Below are 18,892 nucleotides of genomic sequence, written 5' to 3' on the forward strand. Positions count from 1 at the left end.
CATGGGGGCAGGGACTGGCTGCTTTGTTCACACTCGGAGTCCCAGTGCCTAGCCTAGTGCCAGGCACATAGTTAGACACTTAATTAGAATTCATTGGATAAATGAATGCTCATGCATCTATGTTGAAATTACAGTATTTCTTTTTGAATAATATTTCACTTTGAGAGAAGTTTTAAATTAATAAAATATTGGGAAGGATGACAGTAATCCTGTCGTGTCCCACCAATTGATTGAGCAAGGACTCACTTAACCTATCCCAGTACCGCTGTAGAATATTTTAGTGTACTTTCTTATTTCTTTTTATCCATTCATTAGCTTATTAATTCATTTGTTCCATTAAGTTATTGTGTGCTTATTATATGCTAGGTGTTGAAGAAATAGCAATACAAAAGGGAGATAGCATCACTGCTCTTTCGATTCTTACAGTCTAGCAGGGGATATGGGCTTGAAACAAATACTTAACAACAATAATGAAGTTATAATTGTGGTAAGTGCTATTAAAAAGAAAGTATACATTTACTCTAGAGCAGTGATTCTCACCTGGGAGTGATTTTGTCCCTCAGACGGCATTTGACAATACTGGAGACATTTCTGGTTGTCACACCTGCGGGGACAGTACAACTGGCATCTAGTGGGTAGGTGCCTGGGTACACAGGGCAATCCTCCACACCAAAGAATCATCTGAACCAAAATGTCAGTAGTGTTGAGGCTGAGCAACCCTGCTCTAGAAATGTGGTTATCAGGAATACTTCCATAAGGAAGTGGTATTTAAACAAAAGGATATATAGAAGTTATTAGATGGGGGGGATGAGAATTGGTGAACACACAGGCAAAGGGAAGAAAATGAGGAAAGATCCAAAAGTTGGAAGGTAAACCTCTTCTCTGTTGTATTAGATAAGCTGAAAAAAGACTAGTATGTGTTCCTTTTTGAGTAAAGGGCAAAGAACACCAGGCAATGTTGGAGAGATAGGCAGAGGCCCATTTATATAACGTCTTGTAGGTTGTATAAGGATTTTGGGGTTGCCTGTTAAATACCCAGTGGACATTCAGAGTACATTGTTGAATCTGTGGGTTTCGAACTCAGACCATAGGCAGTAGATATAACTTTAGGAGTTCTTCACAGAAGTAGTATTTGAAGTCTTGAATTTATATTGGTACCAGTTTGGCAAGTTGTAATTGTTTTTCTCTGACAACACTCAGCTACCAGGAACAGGTTCAGAAAAGATAGAAGGTTGGGTTCATTCAGGGTTAGGATTTTGTTAGGTAAGTATGAAAAAGGATACTGTGTCCAGAAAAACAGCTACTGTGCTCTCTACAGAAACTCAGACCAGTATTGTTGTACAAACCACCCCCCTACCTCTTTTTTTTGGTAGAATGCTCATGATTTTCCAAAGTTAGACTTTGATACTTATCATGACAAAAAAATTTACTGTGAATTTCTTAGCATAAACTATAATGAGTGCTTTCTTCAGTAATTATTTGACTCCTCTGAGATCTGATTCTTTCTTTTGGTAAATTCTGGGGGAAGTGCTGTATATTGAAGCATGTATTACTTTAAATTGAGTAAGTAAAGTAAAATTAATTATTGTATAACTTTAAATGAGAAATAAATAACAGATATATCTTAGTATAGACTCACTGATTTATATTAGATATACAATTGATTCTTTTCTCATGAAGCACAAGCAGGAGAACCAGAATATCTAGAGCAGCCATCAAGAAGTGATTTCTCAAAGCACTTGAAAGAAGAAACTATTCGAATAATTACCAAGGCATCACATGAGCATGAAGATAAAAGTCCTGAAACAGTTTTACAGTCGGTAAGAATTTTTCTTTCAGCTCTCTGAACATACCCATCAATGTTCACAAGGTTTCCTAACAGTATAAGGAGAATGACCTGCCTGGGAGTCAGGAGAGACCAGGCCAAGGGACGGCTCTGCTTGAACATGATGAGTGATTGTAGGTGTCACCCAACTGCCAGGCTGTAATTTCCTCAGCTGTAATTTTTAAAATGCTTCTTTCTAAAAAAATAAGTTTCTGTCTTCCTGTTAGAGAATTATGAAAAATTATAATCGTAGACTAAAGTAGTCATTTGATTTGGAACTTAAAAAAGAGAAGTACAAAATTTAGCATTATTTTTCTTTTCCCTCAACCCCTCCTCCCATCTTTAGTCTTATTACATTGGAATAGTTGGGAATATAAGGTATAAATTTCATTGTTTCATGGACTGTGTTTAACAAAATACTAGATAGTCTAGGTTAGAGTATTATTAGTAGAATAAATATGATATTATAAAACACTTTATGCATATTTCAGTAGTGTCCTGTATAAAATTGTCATTATAAGCCTCCTTTATTGGTAATTTTCAAGTATTCAAGTGTGTCTTTTTATAACAGTAAGTTGAGCACATTGGTATTGCATTACGTTTCAATGAATATGATACTCTGAGAGATGTTGTTTCAAGAATTTCATACTACAAAACTATTCAGTTGCTATAGTCATTTATTTTGTATTTTGTTAGTGAGCACAAACAACTCTTAATACAAGTTTCGTGATAGCTAATTTTAGGATTTGAAGATTCCACTCCTAGAGTGCTAAAGCTAACAGGACATGTAATTTTTCAACACATAATTTTCCACTGAATGAACTTAATCTCAACAATAGCCTGCTAATTACAGTGATGTCTTTAATATGCTAAGACCTTGATTAACCAAAATGTTCAATTAATAGGGTATTCTGTTAATTATGTTTTGATGAACAAAGTAATCAGAAATTATTTTTTAATTTAATTTCCTTTTTGAAAAAGTTTGATTATGTATCATCTTACCATAAAAAATGTATTAATATAGATAGATTTTTTTTTGGATCATTTCAAATTTTTCAAATGTCCCTAGAGACTCTAAAAAACTTGCAATGAGGAACTGCTAACTCTAAAGCGCTTCCTGAAAAATGCTTCTTTTAATAGATCTGGGATTTCTACTTCTTGGGGGATGGTAGAAGAAACCCTAGGGAGGGAGAAAAAACACAGGAGTAGATAACAAGGGAGAAATATTTTTGTCTGATATAAAAAAAATAATTTGCCAGGGCTTTTGCTAATTAAGATTTTTATTTGTTAGAGCCTACATTATGGTTAATAAGTATCATTCTTTTAACTGGTATCAGAAAGCTGGAAGCATTACTTAGCTTAATGTAGAATCATGATTTTTTTTTTTTTTTTTTTTTTTTTAGTTTGGCTAATCATGTGTAATTTAAATTTGTAGAAATCAGCACTTAAATTTTGATTGATTAGTTTATTCATATGGATATCATCTTATAAGCTAGCAACCTACTGCTTCACCTTTACTTGAAAAAAGATGGCATTGAGGGAATATGATAGGTAGCATAAATATTTTTCTATCTGGCATATCTTCTGGAGTAGCACCAATAGTTGGCCACATTGTCTGTATAAATTCTGCAGCATGTCTAAGAATATATTAATCATGACTGTCTGACCAGTGGTTCCTGGTCTCATGGTCAGTTGCTTAGGATCATGGTAACCACCTACTGGGTTTTCTCATTTAAAGGTATACCTTAGAAACTAAATTTCAGAGTCTTCAGATTTGGGGATTAAATAGTCCTGGGTTTTTGAATATTAATTTTACTTCTTGCTAGCTATGCAAACTTGAATAAGTTGCTTAATTTTTCTAAACCTTAGTTTTCTTTTATATAAAATGGAGGTGATTGTCGGATGAATTAAGATCATTTTTTTAAGTGCCTAGCATGTAGTGTAGGCCCTAAGTCGCTCTTTATTTCCTTCTGTTACTTAAATCCTAAACATTTCACAAATATACAATATATAAAGCTCCAACCTTAGTAGAAGAAGAATTTCCTGGAAAGCTTAGAATCACAGAAACCATAGAGAGATACTCTCCAAATGTTTAGACAGCTTGCTTTTTAGAAGAATGTCTTTAATTTTAAGTGAAATATTTTAGAAAATTTAAAAATTCAAAAAAGTAGACTCTAAGAAAGAATCATGCATATTTCTACTATCCAAAGTTAATCACTTAATAAGTTAGTATGTTTTCTTTCATTCTTATTTTTATATACAGGTTTGGGATTTATTTTTGTAATTGAGTTACTACTGCATATAAAATTTTATATCTTAACTTTTCTTCTTTTAATCACTGAACATAACCGTTTCCCCATGTTACAAACTAAAAAACATTTAATGGTTGAATAGTATTCCATTAAGTGATTAAATTCTTATTTACTTACTCATTCCCCCTTATATATTGATTTCTACTTTTACATTATTATAAATAGGCTGTTAAAAATGAAACTTTTTCCATATTTCTGGTTATTTCTTTAGACTAGATTCTCCATAAATTAGTAGGTTAAAAAGGTATGAGCATATTAAGGGAGCCAAAGGGGTTGAAGATATATAGCTTTCTAATCACCCTTTTATGGGACCACTTTTTTAAAAAATCACGTATTTAATAGATTTCAGGCAATTAATAAAAATCTTTGTGTTCTAATTATTTTTACAACTTATTAACTGAGGAACTTATTTTTAATCTCTTTCAAGTTCAGCCTTTGTTAAGGTGTCCATATGGGACCTGGCAGTAATAGGAAAAGATAAATGTACTTTACTTCAGTGAACCCTAAAATTCTTTATATGAAAATTTTTTATGGTACTTTAGGATATCTAAACTTGATGGACACAGAATAACTACATGTGCCCAAAATTTCTTCCCTTTTTCAATTTTCACCCAAATAATTAATTAGTGTTATTGCTGTTGAAACTCTTCTGTGGCAACTGGGAAGGTTTATAGAACATTTATTTTTCCTAAGTGCAGTTTTTTTCCAAAGGAAATGTCATTTTGTAAGGATAAGTATTCTAAGGAATACATTTTCTGGTTGCTACTTGCCTAAATTTGTATTTTTTCTTCTTAATATAGTATTGTTTTGGGTTGGTTTGCTTATGAGAAATTTTTCACCAAAAGTTCAGACAAATTTCTTAGTTTACCTGCTTATATTTCACTCTTGTGAATGGAGACGTAGGACAATTCTTCCTCTCTCAAATGCTGGAAGAATTAAAAATCCTTAATTAAATGTCATAGACCAAGCTTATCTCTACTTACAGAGATAATATTATATTACCCATAGTAATATTGGGTTAGGATTATTCAGGTATAAGCAATTTCAAGAAGCATAATAGTATAATATTTGTAATACCTATCATTTATAGAACAACAATTAATGTGTCAGGTTTTGGGTTAGCTGAATATTAGCTCTCACGATCATGACAACCATGCAAGTTGGTTGTTTCCTCTTGAAAAACTGAGGACTCAAACAGAACGAGGAAAGCTTTTCTGAAAATGTTATGGTTAAAAATAACACTTCTTTTAAAGGAAGCAATGCCAGTCTTGGCCATTTTTCTTGTTTTATTGTTCAGTTAAACTTTTTCTGCATATGTACTTTGGAAAAGTCAGGAAGTCTTCACATCACTAAAATTTACCTGTATTTTAAACTGCAGTAAAACCACTCTGTTTTTATTAAAATTTTCTGTTTATTTGATGTCAAAAGTAAAGTTCATCTTTGCTTAGGGAAATTTTTATGGTGCAATTTGAAATTACTTAAGCAAGCTGCTTTCAAGCACCTTAAGTACGTCTGAAATTTGTTTGTAGGTAAATAGTGAATATGCTAGTTATAAATCTAGTCAGTAAAGTAAGATCCTTGTGAAATCTGAACAGTGTTTTGAATGAACCATATTAGTGTCTTTGAGTGGACTTCCTGGATTTCACATTGGCTTCCACTCTATTAGTTTGGGTTAGTGAAATTCATAGAATTTGTTAACAAAGAAAAGAAGAAGAATCTGACTGAGTTGTTAAAAATGGATATCACTTTCTAGCAGCTTTCCCCAAAACAAGAATTCACTGGACACTCATGATATAAATATATTGTACTAGGTCTCATAGGCTGCGACCGAGTGGGTTTAAGCACAGTAGTGTGGATATTAAGTGGCTATACAATCGATTACTAGAAAGGATAGAAAGGTAAAATCATAAGAAAGAAAACTTACAGACTCTCCTGGATTCAGAGGAGGTCATATCTTATTTTGATGGAGATATCAAGAAAGGCTTTGTGGAGTTATTAGAATTTAAAAAAGTAAATAAAACTTTCACCTGTAAAGACAGCAGTAGGAAATACAATTTCAGTATTAACTATTTTTAAGTATTTGAAGATGCTTTGTGGGAAAAAAAAATTAAAATTTCATTTAGTGTTTGAGATGCAAAGTGAAAGCTGGAAATCTTGTATTATTACCTGATTAATGCATTTGCTTTAATGTTCAGTTTTAGATGTTTTCATTTCATACTAAAAAAATGCAGGTATTTTTAAAAGGATCAAGAGTCTATGCACTTAAACTGAGTGCTTCCATTGTTCTCTTTTCTAATGTTCACACTAATGATTTTCTTCTGCAGAAACCTGAAAATACCACAAGCCAACCACCTTCTAACCAGCAAGTTGTAGAGGTGGCGATTCCTCATGTAGGGAAATTTATGATTGAGTCAAAGGAGGGGGGTTATGATGACGAGGTACCTTTATTATAGCCCTCTGCACTGTTTCCACTTGTTTTTTGCTATTTAATGCAAGAACTTTGGGCATGCCTGCACCCTCATCACATTGTCTATTGCTGCATAACGTACAGCTTTGCCACCCACAGCCTGAAATTACCTTACCAGTTGCTGACAGTACTTCAAATTTCAAATGAAAATTTAAGTAGAAAGCTTATGGATTTGTCAAAAGAATAATTTTATGTTGCTAGAGTTAATTCTTTTGTGCAAACATAGGATTTGTTTACTCTCGGGTTGATAGGTTTTGATAAGGTTTATTTAATTAAATAGCAGAAATTTTGAGCACTTAAAAATATTTTCCTTTCCTATTTTACTTGAATTATTGATTATAATACTTTGCCCACCATTTCCTACCAGAAGATCCTACAATCTGATTAGATATAGATTAGATACAGATTAGTGTATTGATAACTTTTGTTTTGTTTTGTTTTCTTCTGCACCCTCTGTGTGACTGAATTGAATGATTCATCAACATTGTCGAATGCCTACCAGTGTTGTATACACTGGGCACCTCCATCTTATCTCTTCTTACTGCTCCACTGACATTACTATTACTGTGCTACTGTAGGAAAGCATGGGCCATAAAGAGAATAAGAAGCAGGTTTGTGAGTCAGGAACTGGCCAGAAGGATTTTCTGAAGCAGTTAATGTTAGGTATATTGCAACTGTCAGTGTGTACTCCAAAATAAATACTGTGGGTAATAGGTTCAGTGAATCAGAGGTAATGGATGCAGTCTCTTTATTGCTCTAATATGATAGCTTCATAGTGTCTTGAGTTGTTTCACTTTGCAGATATTTTAAAATACAAACATTTAAGAATACAGCCATCTCTTGGTATCCATGGTGGATTGGTTCCAGTACCCTCCCTGTCCCCAGCAGATACTAAGATCCACAGTTGCTCAAGTCCATTATACAAAATGACATAGTACATAATAAACTATTATGAAGACAAAGAAATACTTAAATATTTAGTACTTAATAGCAGTACGTTTTTCTGTTGAACTATTACCATGTTGGTGCTTGCAGATTATGGAGACTGGCATGTTTTTAATAAAAATGTTAATTTGTTGATCAAGCACCTTAGTGCTTGTTTTAGGGTGAGCCTTCTGGCATTTAAAAAAGTAGAATTGTGATTAATCATTTAACACTACCTTTTGTGCAAGTGCTTATGCTCTTGGCAGAGTTTTGTGTTTTGTGTATATGTTTTTTTTAATTCGTTGGAGTGATAGTTTAACAGTGCATGTGCCTTGTAACTTTTAAAAATAAGTCATATGGGTACAGGGCTGCTGCTTAGATATTTAGACTTGTATGGTTGTGCAGGCAGGGGTGCCTGGCCAACTGGCAGAAGTGGAGTTGGAACTGAGCTAATGCTGAGCTCCCCGAGCCTTAAAGAAGAGGCATCTTCTTTAACAAAAAGAGTGTTGCTTTTTCTAAATGGTTCTCTTAGAGAGCAGCACATTTTTCTAAATTGTTTGTCAAGAAGGGGGTGCCTTTTTAAAAAATTCTTCAGTTCAGACAGGATGCCTTTTTGCACTTCGCACAAAGGCACGATGTCAGCTAACTGTGGCCCTGTATGGAAGATTTCGAGATACTTATATGCATATCAGATCACATTTGCTACAAAAAAAATGCAGTGTTTGATTTATAAATAGTGAAAAACAAAGGACTTTTAACATGCATGTAAAAACAAAGGACTTTTAACTTGCATGTAAAGGAATTATTTTGGTTTTTTGATTTTTTTTTTTATGATAACCATTCAAAAGTTCTTACTTTAAATCCCTTGTGGCAGATCATGATGACACCGAACATGCAAGGTATTATCATGGCGATAGGTAAATCCAGGAATGTATATGACAGGTGTGGCCCTGAAGCAGGGTTCTTTAAGGTACAATGAACATTTTCATTTTATTTATTTTTTAAATAAACTTCTTAAAATGTTTTATTTCCTTGAATTAAATTTGTTTTCCTATATACTTTCTCTCTTCCTATCCATGGCTAATCATGGCCACCTAATGTTCTACGGGTTTCTTTTATGCATGAATCTAAAACTGATTATTCTTTTTAAAGTCAGATAATTCAACAAAAACAAAGCAATTTACCTGAGTTATGCTAATAGTACACCTCTGATTTGTTAGCAGAAATTTATTGTATTTGTATTTGAAGCAAATAAAGGGTATTGATGGGCAAAAATAGGAACTGAGTAAATGCTTCTGGTAATAGTTTATTTTCTCCTCTGGTAATACTGTTAGTCAATATTACAATATTTTTCTTTAATTTTATTATCATTTCATACCAAATTGCTTTCTTCGTTTAGTTGTTTCTAAAATGATTCATTCATTTATTATCTTATATTTCTTATTTGTTTTCTCCATAATTAATTTTAATATCCTAGTCATTTCAAGACTTTAAACCATCAAGCTGATGCATTATTCCATGACTAAATCTTTATTCCCTCTAATACCAGATCTATTGTTTTGATTACATTATTATTTGTTCTTATATATTTGAAAGATGAAGACACTGTGTTTGGTTTGTCACTTTCTTTAGGTTAACCAAAGCCAGTTCATTATTTTACCCCCCTGGCCCCTTTTAGTGTTTGTTATTAAAAAAAAAAAAAAAAAACAAACAGCTTTATTGAGGTATAGTTCACTTCAACAAAGCTACGTGTTCCCTTTCTTGACATTTAAAATCTAAAATTTTCCCTTAATGTTCTATACCACCATTCACCGCAGTCTTTAAGAAACTGCTTATTTTCAGTGTTTCTTTCGGTATATGGTATAAACAAAGGCCTTGTGAATAGTAGCCTTATATCAATAAACACTTTTGAACTGGTTAGAATTAGAGTGACCAATCATCCTGGTATGCCTGGGACTGAAGGGTTTCCTGGGATATAGGACTTAGGGGCTAAACTGTTGAAGTTCTGGCAGACTGGTCCCAAGATGAGTTGTTCACTCTGTTAAGATCCCATGAGAGAGGCTGAAAACTACTCTTATCAAAAAAAAAAAAAAAAAAAGAAAAGAAAAACAACTTTTATGTTTAAAAATTAATCCTTATTCCCGGGCAGTCTACATTTCTTTTCTTAGAAAACACTAAATATGTGTGTTCAAAAGTTTTCTTCTATTTCTTATGGAAGAGTTATCTGTCATTGATAGTACCATTGTCATCTTTGTCAAGTTGGGTATCTTTATCTGTCTTCCAGTTGAACTGGAAACTTCGCTTTTATTAAATTAATACCTGCATATATTTTAAAGAGCCAACTAATTATACATACTGCAAACAACAGTAGTCACATCATATCCCTCCCACCCCCAGCTCTGGTAACAGCTTTCAGTTATTTCATCAAATCCTTTTGGCATTAATTCTATATCTTTAAGTAGAATGCTTGTGATTTTGTGATTCTTAGTTTACACATTTCTTGTTGAGTTCCCTACCATGGGATGTGAATGATGAGCCCTCTTTATTCTCCTGCCCCATATACACGCACCAGCACATACAGTTTTCATCCCTCCATCAACATACACACACACACATGCAATATGTGTATAAGAATCTTGTCATTTGATTAATTCAGAATTCTCAGCTTGTATTATTATTTCTTGTGTGCTACTCAGGGTTGAACTAAGTCATACATATTATTACTTTTACTTCTTTTCCCTCATCTTTCATTTTCCTTGGAATTGGTTGTTTTGTTTTTTGTTTGCTTAGTTTTTTGCACTGTTCTTTGTCAGTTTTATTTTCTTGTGGAATTCTATTCTGGAGCTTTATGACCTGCTCCAGTTTGCATTGGTTTTCCTTTATTCCTGGTATATAACTGATGTCTTGAGATCTCCTTTCATCATCACTTTGGGGATGCCCTTTGCATCTTATCCTTTGTGTATTTTCTATATCTCATATATTTGTCTTTTTAAATTTACCCTCTGATTTTGATGCAGCAGAAAATCTCTGAAGTTTATATTTGTGTATATTTTCATCTATCTGTAATTGAAGAATATGTAGGTGAACATTATCAGTTTATAATTAATGTATACTTTTGGTATAGGTAAATGATTAGCATTTGGAAAGTTCTAGCTGATAATATAAAATTTGAGAAAATTTGTCATATACATAACAAAAATAACGTATACAAATGCAATCATTCAGTAATATAGAGGTGTCTTAAGTAAAACTAATAACGACAGTCTCTGTTGCTGCCCTGTTGTAACCACTTCTAACATTTGTATAACCTTTCTGGTGTTTTCCTTTTGTTTTTAAAGACATGCATATATAGAGAAATTTTTTAACTTTTACTCTTCATATTATTTTGTAACTTATATCACTCAGAAATGTATTGTGGGTATTCTTAAAGTTAAGACAATATATCTACCACATTATCTATACCACCTGCATTTAGTATTCTATGGTATAGATGTACTCTCATTTATTATATATTACTCTCTCTGTGGACGTATGTCCTATATTTTTTCCCAGTCTGCCATTTCTGTTTGAATTTAGTTTATGGTACCTTTTTCCATAAAGAAGTTTTAAAAATACTGTGCTATCTGTACTATCTTTCTTCTCCTTTCTGGGTTCTGGAGTTTCACTGCTATACAAAAAGTCTTCTTCAACCTAAGGTATTATAAATTTTCTGGAATATTTTCTTAAAACACTTTTCTTAATTTTTTATTTCATAAATTTAAAAATACCCTATTTACATTTAGCTCAGTAGCATTTTATTTGGGCTTTCTGCATTCTATATTAATAAAAAAATTGCTGTAAGTTATAATTTGGAGGCTGTCTTCCTCAGGTTTGATGTCATACTTATTAAGTTCATTTACTAAATTCATTTAGTAAATGAATTTGAGCTCTCCTGTTTTTCTTTAACTCTAGTATAGTTTCCATAGGAATTAACTGTTCCATAAGAGTAAACTAGAACTCACTCATAAAACCATATGAGCTTAGCCCCTTTTTTGGTTATAGGTCTTTTGACAGACTTTTGGTTCCTTTTACAGCAGTTGACCTTTTAATTGTTCTATATGTTCTTGGCAATTGACTCTAATCATTATCGACATTCAGTATTAAATCACAAAATATATACATAGCACAGAATCTAACATATGATTCCTTTTGTCTTCCTATGTTCCCTAAATCAGATATAGTATAGTTTTAATTTTCTTTCTTTTTAATGCTTAGTTTATTATAAATTGAGGGAAAGAGTTCTTTTTTTTTCTTCTATCCTGTCACATTACCCAAAAAAACTTTGTTGGCTTTATTTTATATTAGCTTTTTGGCTGTGAGAAGAAGTTTTTCAACTCTGTGCATGTTTAAGTACTTCTGTATATGGATTTACTTATGCATTATGATCAGAACAATTTTTTAAATGTTACGTATGTTTGCTAGTAGTAAAACCATGTGATGAAAATGTTCGCTTTGTTACTGATAAAAAGATAAGTTGGGAAATGAAACTTACATCTAGCTGGGTAAGTGGATTTGCTAAGGATTAACTTTTGAATTAGGAAGGGTTACCAACCCAGTCAGTCACAGTTCCTATTTCAACCACAGGCCCTCCCACATGGGAGTCTGCCCCTGTACACGAATATTAAAGAGTTAGTAGGCAGGCAGATCTGGAAAAACAAACGAGAAAAGACATTTACCTAAGTCCTTTTCCCAAGTTGACTCTATTTATTAAGATTAGTTTTCACTGTTAACAGAAAGTCCCCAAATCATAGTGGCTTAAAGACAGAAGTTTCTGTCATGTAAAAACAAAATCCAGGGAAAGGCAGTACAAGGCTACTGTGATGAGCAAAAAATAAAAGCCAGAAGGAAAAAAAGGAATAATATTCTCAAAGTACTAGTTGCCTGTATATATATGTACAGAGGGGGGAGTGGGAGGGTCACATCATAATTATAATCATGGGATTAGTATAACTTTTTTCATTTACTTTCAAAGACGTTAAAATTTCTTTTTTGTAACATTTTTTTTTTGTCTGTACCTATTAAAGTGCCCTTAGGATTTTAATGAAGCAATAACACTTCTATATTATGAAACTTTTTTTCCTTACTGGTTATTTCATTGCTTCATAACAATTGTTCCCAGCTGACATAACTTTATTAGTTTGTTTTTTACTTTATAAATGCCTATTATTATTACCCCTCTGTTTATTCAGTAGTTATAAAAATATTTTTATTAAGATGTAAAACATGCTGGAAAGAACACAGTTCGTGAGTTTACAGCTCAGTGAATTATCGCAGTGCACATATTCATGTAACTGTCAACCAGGCCAAGAAATAGAACATTATAGTATTCCAGAAATTACCTTTGTTTCTTCTTTCTATGAACTACACTTTCCCCCTATCCAAAAGTAGATGTTATCTGAACTTCTAACAATGTAAGTTTTCTTGTTGAACTTTATATACCTAGAATCTTTTACTATAGGTCCTTTTGTGTCTGGCTGCTTTTACTGAAGAACATGTTTGAAGCTTCATATATATTATTGGATATAGTTAGAATTTGTTCATTCTCTTATGGTATTCCGTTGTATGACTACACTATTTTTTTTTCCATTCTGTTGATGGGCATATTCAAAAGGTATTACCTGCTTATGGAGTACTGTACTAAAGGTACTGTACTAAAGCCAATGAATATAGCTGGGGAAATGATGGACTGAGTTCCTGCCTTAATGAAGCTTATTTTCTAGGGGGAAGCAAACACTAATTAGAGTCATAATTAGTATGATAAAGGAGCAGTTTGTGGAAAGAGACCTTATAATGGAAAAACAGAGCTGTTATCTAGAGGGCTTCTTAGAGAAAGCGATGTTTAAACTAATAAAATATACATATACCAAAACATAGAATGTAAACATTTCTCTCTCACTTTTTAATTTTCACTCCACAGTTAGCTTCTATTGATTATTTCTTGTATATGCTCCTAGGTAGATAAATGAGACTGATATTCAGTACTCATCCATACATTATAATTTAAATAAAAATAGAAGTATGCTCTTTCTATCTTTTCTTTTTCTAGTTTTTTTTTTCATGTAATGTGGTTTATGATTATTCGTGTCATGATTTGTAGATTTATTGTTTTTCATAGGTACGTTTTATTTCCTGTTGAGCTTACCAAAATTTATTTAAACATTTTTTTAAAGCAGGGCATTCCAGTTTTTTCCTTGTTATGACAAACATGGATAGATCTAGTGATGGATCTGGCCACCATAAAGGCTGATGGGATTAGTATCTCAGAATTCTTACAGCTTATTCATGGCCTAGGTTAGAAAGTTCTGTCCCAGGCTAGCTGTTAATAGCAAAGGCTCTATGGTCAGATGCCTGGGTTTAAATTCTAGCTTTATCCCTTAATAATTGTGTGATCTTAGGCAATTTACTGACATTATCACAGCCATTTTTTTTTATTTATAAATGAGAAGTTATCTTGAGAATTAAATGAGATAATCCATGTAGACATCATTGGACAGTGTCTGTCACGTAAAGTGTCAGACACATAAAGTGGCAGTGTCACATAAAGAACCCTCACAAATTGTAACTTTTATTAAAGTCATCATTACCATTTTTGTTGCTGGGCATTTAGGTCATTTCCAGTATTTTTGTGAACATTCTTGTACATATATCATTTGAAAACTCATGTGAACATAGCGTAGTAGAATTTCCAATGTACCATCATTGATGCTTAGCTGACAAAATGATATAAAAAGGGTAATCCCATTATTTTATGTATCTTTGATCTTTAGTTAGGCTAAGTATCTTTCTCTAAATTTTTTGGCAGTTGGTATTTCTTATATGTTAACTGCCTGTCCATTTTTTGCACACTTTTTTTTTCTTTTTTTTAAGTTAAATGAGCATCTGATCTGCTAAGAAATTTGATTCATCTATAATTTGAAAATTGTATTTTGTGCTTTGTCATTTATCTTTAAATTTGTTTTTGATGTCTTAACTGTACATAATGTTTTTAATCTTATAAAATATAGCAATATTTCCTTAATGGATTTGAGACTATATGATCACTTCTAAAATTATGCAAATCTTTGTTACTTTAATGATTTTTATTGTTTGATTCCCAGATATGAGATTTCAGTTTTCTCCAAATAGAGAAATATCCAAAAAGTCCAAACGTATCATGACAAATAACACTTTGACTAATGCATTCTTTGCACACTGACTTAAAATACTGTATCGTATATTAAATCCTTTTTATAAATGGGTCTCTTTGGGTCTCTCTGTTCCATTGATCATTTTTCTGTTTTTGAATATTACACTTATTTACATTATGGACCATTTGTAATATATTTTGACATTTTGTAGTAGAAGCACCTCTTAATTTTTTTTCTTTTATAAATGGAAAGTTTGGCAAGTTTCATTTTTTCTTTTTTGATAATTTTTAACCAACTGCAACTTGTTTCCTTAAATCCTTTCTGAATTTGATTGTACTTGCATTATATTAAGTTACAGTGAGGTGGATAATTATATTTTTCAGTACTTTGAGTCTTCTCAGAAAGGAACATGGGGGGCTTCCCTGGTGGCGCAGTGGTTGAGAATCTGCCTGCCGGTGCAGGGGACACAGGTTCGAGCCCTGGTCTGGGAGGATCCCACATGCCGCGGAGCAACTGGGCCCGTGAGCCACAACTACTGAGCCTGCGCGTCTGGAGCCTGTGCTCCGCAACAAGAGAGGCCGCGATAGTGAGAGGCCCGCGCACCGCGATGAAGAGTGACCCCCCGCTCGCCACAACTGGAGAAATCCCTTGCACAGAAACGAAGACCCAACACAGCCAAAAATAAATAAATAAGTAAACTACATTCCTTAAAAAAAAAAAAAAAAAAAAAAAAATCACTGAGTATGTTATCTTTAAAAAAAAAAAAAAAAAGAAAGGAACATGATATGAATCTTCAGTTTTTTGGTCCTCTCTTATGTCCTTAAGTAAGGTTTTATAATTTTACTTCATAATGGTCTTATACCTTCTTTTTTAATCTAATCTTAGATATATAAAAATTATTTCTGTGAATTGAGTTGTTTATCCTCACTTTTAATACCAAATTATTGGTAGGGTAGGTTGTGGAAAAACTAATTACTTTTATGTATTTATATTGTATCCAATTACTTTATTGAACCCTTTATATTTTCTAATAATGTTTTGGTTGATTCTCTTGATTATTTCAGTAAACTGCCTCCCAATAACTATCTCATTATTGGGATAATTTCCATTATACTTATCTCTTATTTCTGGTTTTATTATGTTGACCAGCCTTTTCAGAATATAAATAATAAAATAATGGTAGTAAACTCCTTTGTTTAGTTCCTGAGTATAATGTGAATGTTTCTAGTGTTTTATTGTTAAATAGAATGTGTAGTGTTGGTTTTTTACAGATCCTCTCTTATAAGTTTAAAAGCACTTTCTTAAATTTACAGTTAAGAGTTTTCTTTTAAACTGGTTGGTATTGGAATTTAGATAATTTTTTAATGCATCTGTTTGAGATACTGAACAGATTTCTCCTTAACCCTTGCAAAGTAAGGATCTTAGCATTCGTCTATCTTTTTTTTAATCATTGTAAACACTGTCTGTTCCTATATATTCTTTATGTACACAAGGTAGTTTATCAAAAATAGATGTGGGTCTTGGCATCTATGTTCACTGACAAAATTGATCTATACTTTCTTTTTTTAAAAACATTTGTCAATTTTTGATATTCAGGTTATACTAGTTTTATATAATCATTAAGCAGGCTTTCCCCCTTTTTCAGGTTCAGAGCAGTTTAGATATAGGAATCATCTGGTCTTTGAAGATCTGACATGACAGCACAGCTCTAAAACAGAATGGGCCTAATTCCTTTATTGGGCATAGATCTTAGGCAACCTTTTCAATTATCTATATTTTTTCTGTGTCTCTTCAGTTTTTCTGCCTCTTAAAGTAATTCTGATAACTTATATTTTCCTAGATAATCATCTGTTTAATAAAGATGTTATAGTTTATTGGCATAAAGTTATGTATTATTCTTTTATAAATTTTAAAACTTTTTCCTGTATCTTTGGTATTATCACCTTCCTTATTTCTGGTGGTGTTTTCTCCATTTTTTGGTCTTCCATTCAGCTTTTTGGAAAGAAAAAGCCTTTGGTGGTCTTTATCTAATTGCCACATTATTTTATTTCTTCTACTTTATTTTGGTTTATTTTCTTTTTCTAGCTTCTTGAAATAAATGTTATTCTGTATTGCTTAAGCTGGAATTTTCCTTTACCAATGTGGCTGTGTCCTTTTGGTTTTGAGATCTCATATTCCCAGTATTAATATAATTTTGATTCCTTTGGTCCAAGAATAATTTAGAACAGTATTTTTAAATTCCTAAGTGTTTTGTTTGGGAATTATCTTTATTTTTAATTCCTATTTATATTACATTGTGCTCAAAGAATATAACCTATATGATTCTGACCCTCTGGAATTTGAAGTAGTTTTTCTTCATCTCTTAGTACACTATCAGTTTTTAAAATAAACAATTTTAGAAATAAAATGATATACCTAGCTTTCTGAATTTTACTCCAGCTGATTTTCCCTTAGATCTTACTGCCTCCAGAGTATACTGTATGTTTGTATATTTGACATTTTCTAATCTATACATATACTTACATCAAAATAGTCTATAAGAAGTTATAAATTTAGAATATGTTTTATCATATGATTTAGAAAAGTAGAAAAAAGTCTAAGTAGAAATCATTTGGAAGAAGATTTCAAAAGACAGAGACTTTAACTAGTCTCATTGAATGAGTCATGTGTGGCTAGATGGGGAATGATCAAGGACATCATGCATGTAGAGAACTGAAGGAGCAAAGACATGTGTGCATTTGTGGGGAGTCGAACCTGATCTGGGTAGAAGAGTAACAGGAAATAGACTGAATAGGTTAACACTGAGCCTGATTAGTAGGACCATGTTAAATGTTAAGGGTAGATTGTGTACAGCTCTCCTAAATATACCAGTGTGGAACACCTTGTTGAAAGTCTGAAGGAATGTGTATGGTTGCAGTATATTGTAGAAGTCAGAAAACTTCTTGAGAAGGAAGTTCATAAAAAAAAAAAAAAAAAAAATAGTTGAAGGCTTCCCTGGTGGCGCAGTGGTTGAGAGTCTGCCTGCCAATGCAGGGGACACAGGTTCGAGCCCTGGTCTGGGAGGATCCCACATGCCGTGGAGCAACTGGGCCCGTGAGCCACGATTGCTGAGCCTGCGCATCTGGAGCCTGTGCTCCGCAACAGGAGAGGCCGCGATAGTGAGAGGCCCGTGCACCGCGATGAAGAGTGGCCCCCACTTGCCGCAACTAGAGAAAGCCCTCACACAGAAACGAAGACCCAACACAGCCATAAATAAATAAATAAATAAATAAATATATAAAAAATAAATAAATAAAATGACAGAGAAATAGCAATTCATTTTTTTAAAAAGTTGATAAATTAATTTATGCTGATAAAATGTGGTATTTTGTGTTTGAAAAATTGCTCCTAGATATTTAGAAGTACCTTTCTACTTCTACTGGTTTAATAAAACACCTATAGATTATGACTTTGGCATTTACCCATTAAAATTAGGAGAATCTTAAATAGAGCAAAATCAAGAGATAAACATAATCTTAGTGTTAAAGACGATGTATATTCTAGCTCTCTAATAGAAATCTATTTACTATTTATAAAAAAAAAATCACAGCCTGTGTTTTGAAGGCAGGTGGGAGAATGGATAATCATTTAGTGTTGTAATTCCTTATGTCTAAGCCTATAATATTATTTAAGAGAAATTTATTTTATTCTGGTCATACTAATTTTGGCCAAAAGCATGACATCTGAAATATTTAAATATCCAAAAACCTTCTAATAGCCTCTGCCAATCATTGTCTAAGGGCCATGATAAGGAAGAACAGTTATTTATTGTTTTTCTTTTACACTTATTCTCAAATTCCGTATAGGTTAGTTATTAAATGACCATGTGCCTTTTTTTCAAATTGGAAAAATTTTTAATTTCAAATTGGGAAGATTAAAGAGTTTATAAGCAAAGCATGCAGTAAAGTGAGCCATCATAGTCTTACATGACTAAATATAGTTAATTTTCATTGCTATTTTTAACCACAGCAGTAACACTTTAGAATGACATGTATATCCAAAATAAAACTGGAATAATTTATTTTAGCTATAGAGTAATTACCTTACTCTATTTATAATGCTAAGCTATATATCAATAGAAAGGACTTACTAGCTCCCCTAAGAATATATAACTAGAATATTTCATTTACTATTTTTGTTATGTTTTCTCACTTCTATA

At 32.4% G+C, this 18,892-nt stretch overlaps 1 protein-coding gene across 2 annotated transcripts in view; it reads left to right on the forward strand.

Moving 5' to 3' along the window:
- The window catches only part of USP25 (ubiquitin specific peptidase 25), a 139,122-nt gene that overhangs the window by 103,786 nt on the left and 16,444 nt on the right, over positions 1–18,892 (forward strand). Inside the window, exons 18-20 of one of the 2 annotated variants that reach the window (XM_057545039.1) lie at positions 1,681–1,820; positions 6,462–6,575; positions 8,403–8,498. In XM_057545039.1, coding sequence (XP_057401022.1) covers positions 1,681–1,820; positions 6,462–6,575; positions 8,403–8,498 — 350 coding nt within the window. The remainder of the gene's footprint in view (positions 1–1,680; positions 1,821–6,461; positions 6,576–8,402; positions 8,499–18,892) is intronic. The other variant, XM_057545040.1, reaches the window with a different exon arrangement.

The sequence above is a fragment of the Balaenoptera acutorostrata genome, chromosome 4, assembly GCF_949987535.1.
Source record: "Balaenoptera acutorostrata chromosome 4, mBalAcu1.1, whole genome shotgun sequence".
Lineage (NCBI taxonomy): Eukaryota > Metazoa > Chordata > Mammalia > Artiodactyla > Balaenopteridae > Balaenoptera > Balaenoptera acutorostrata.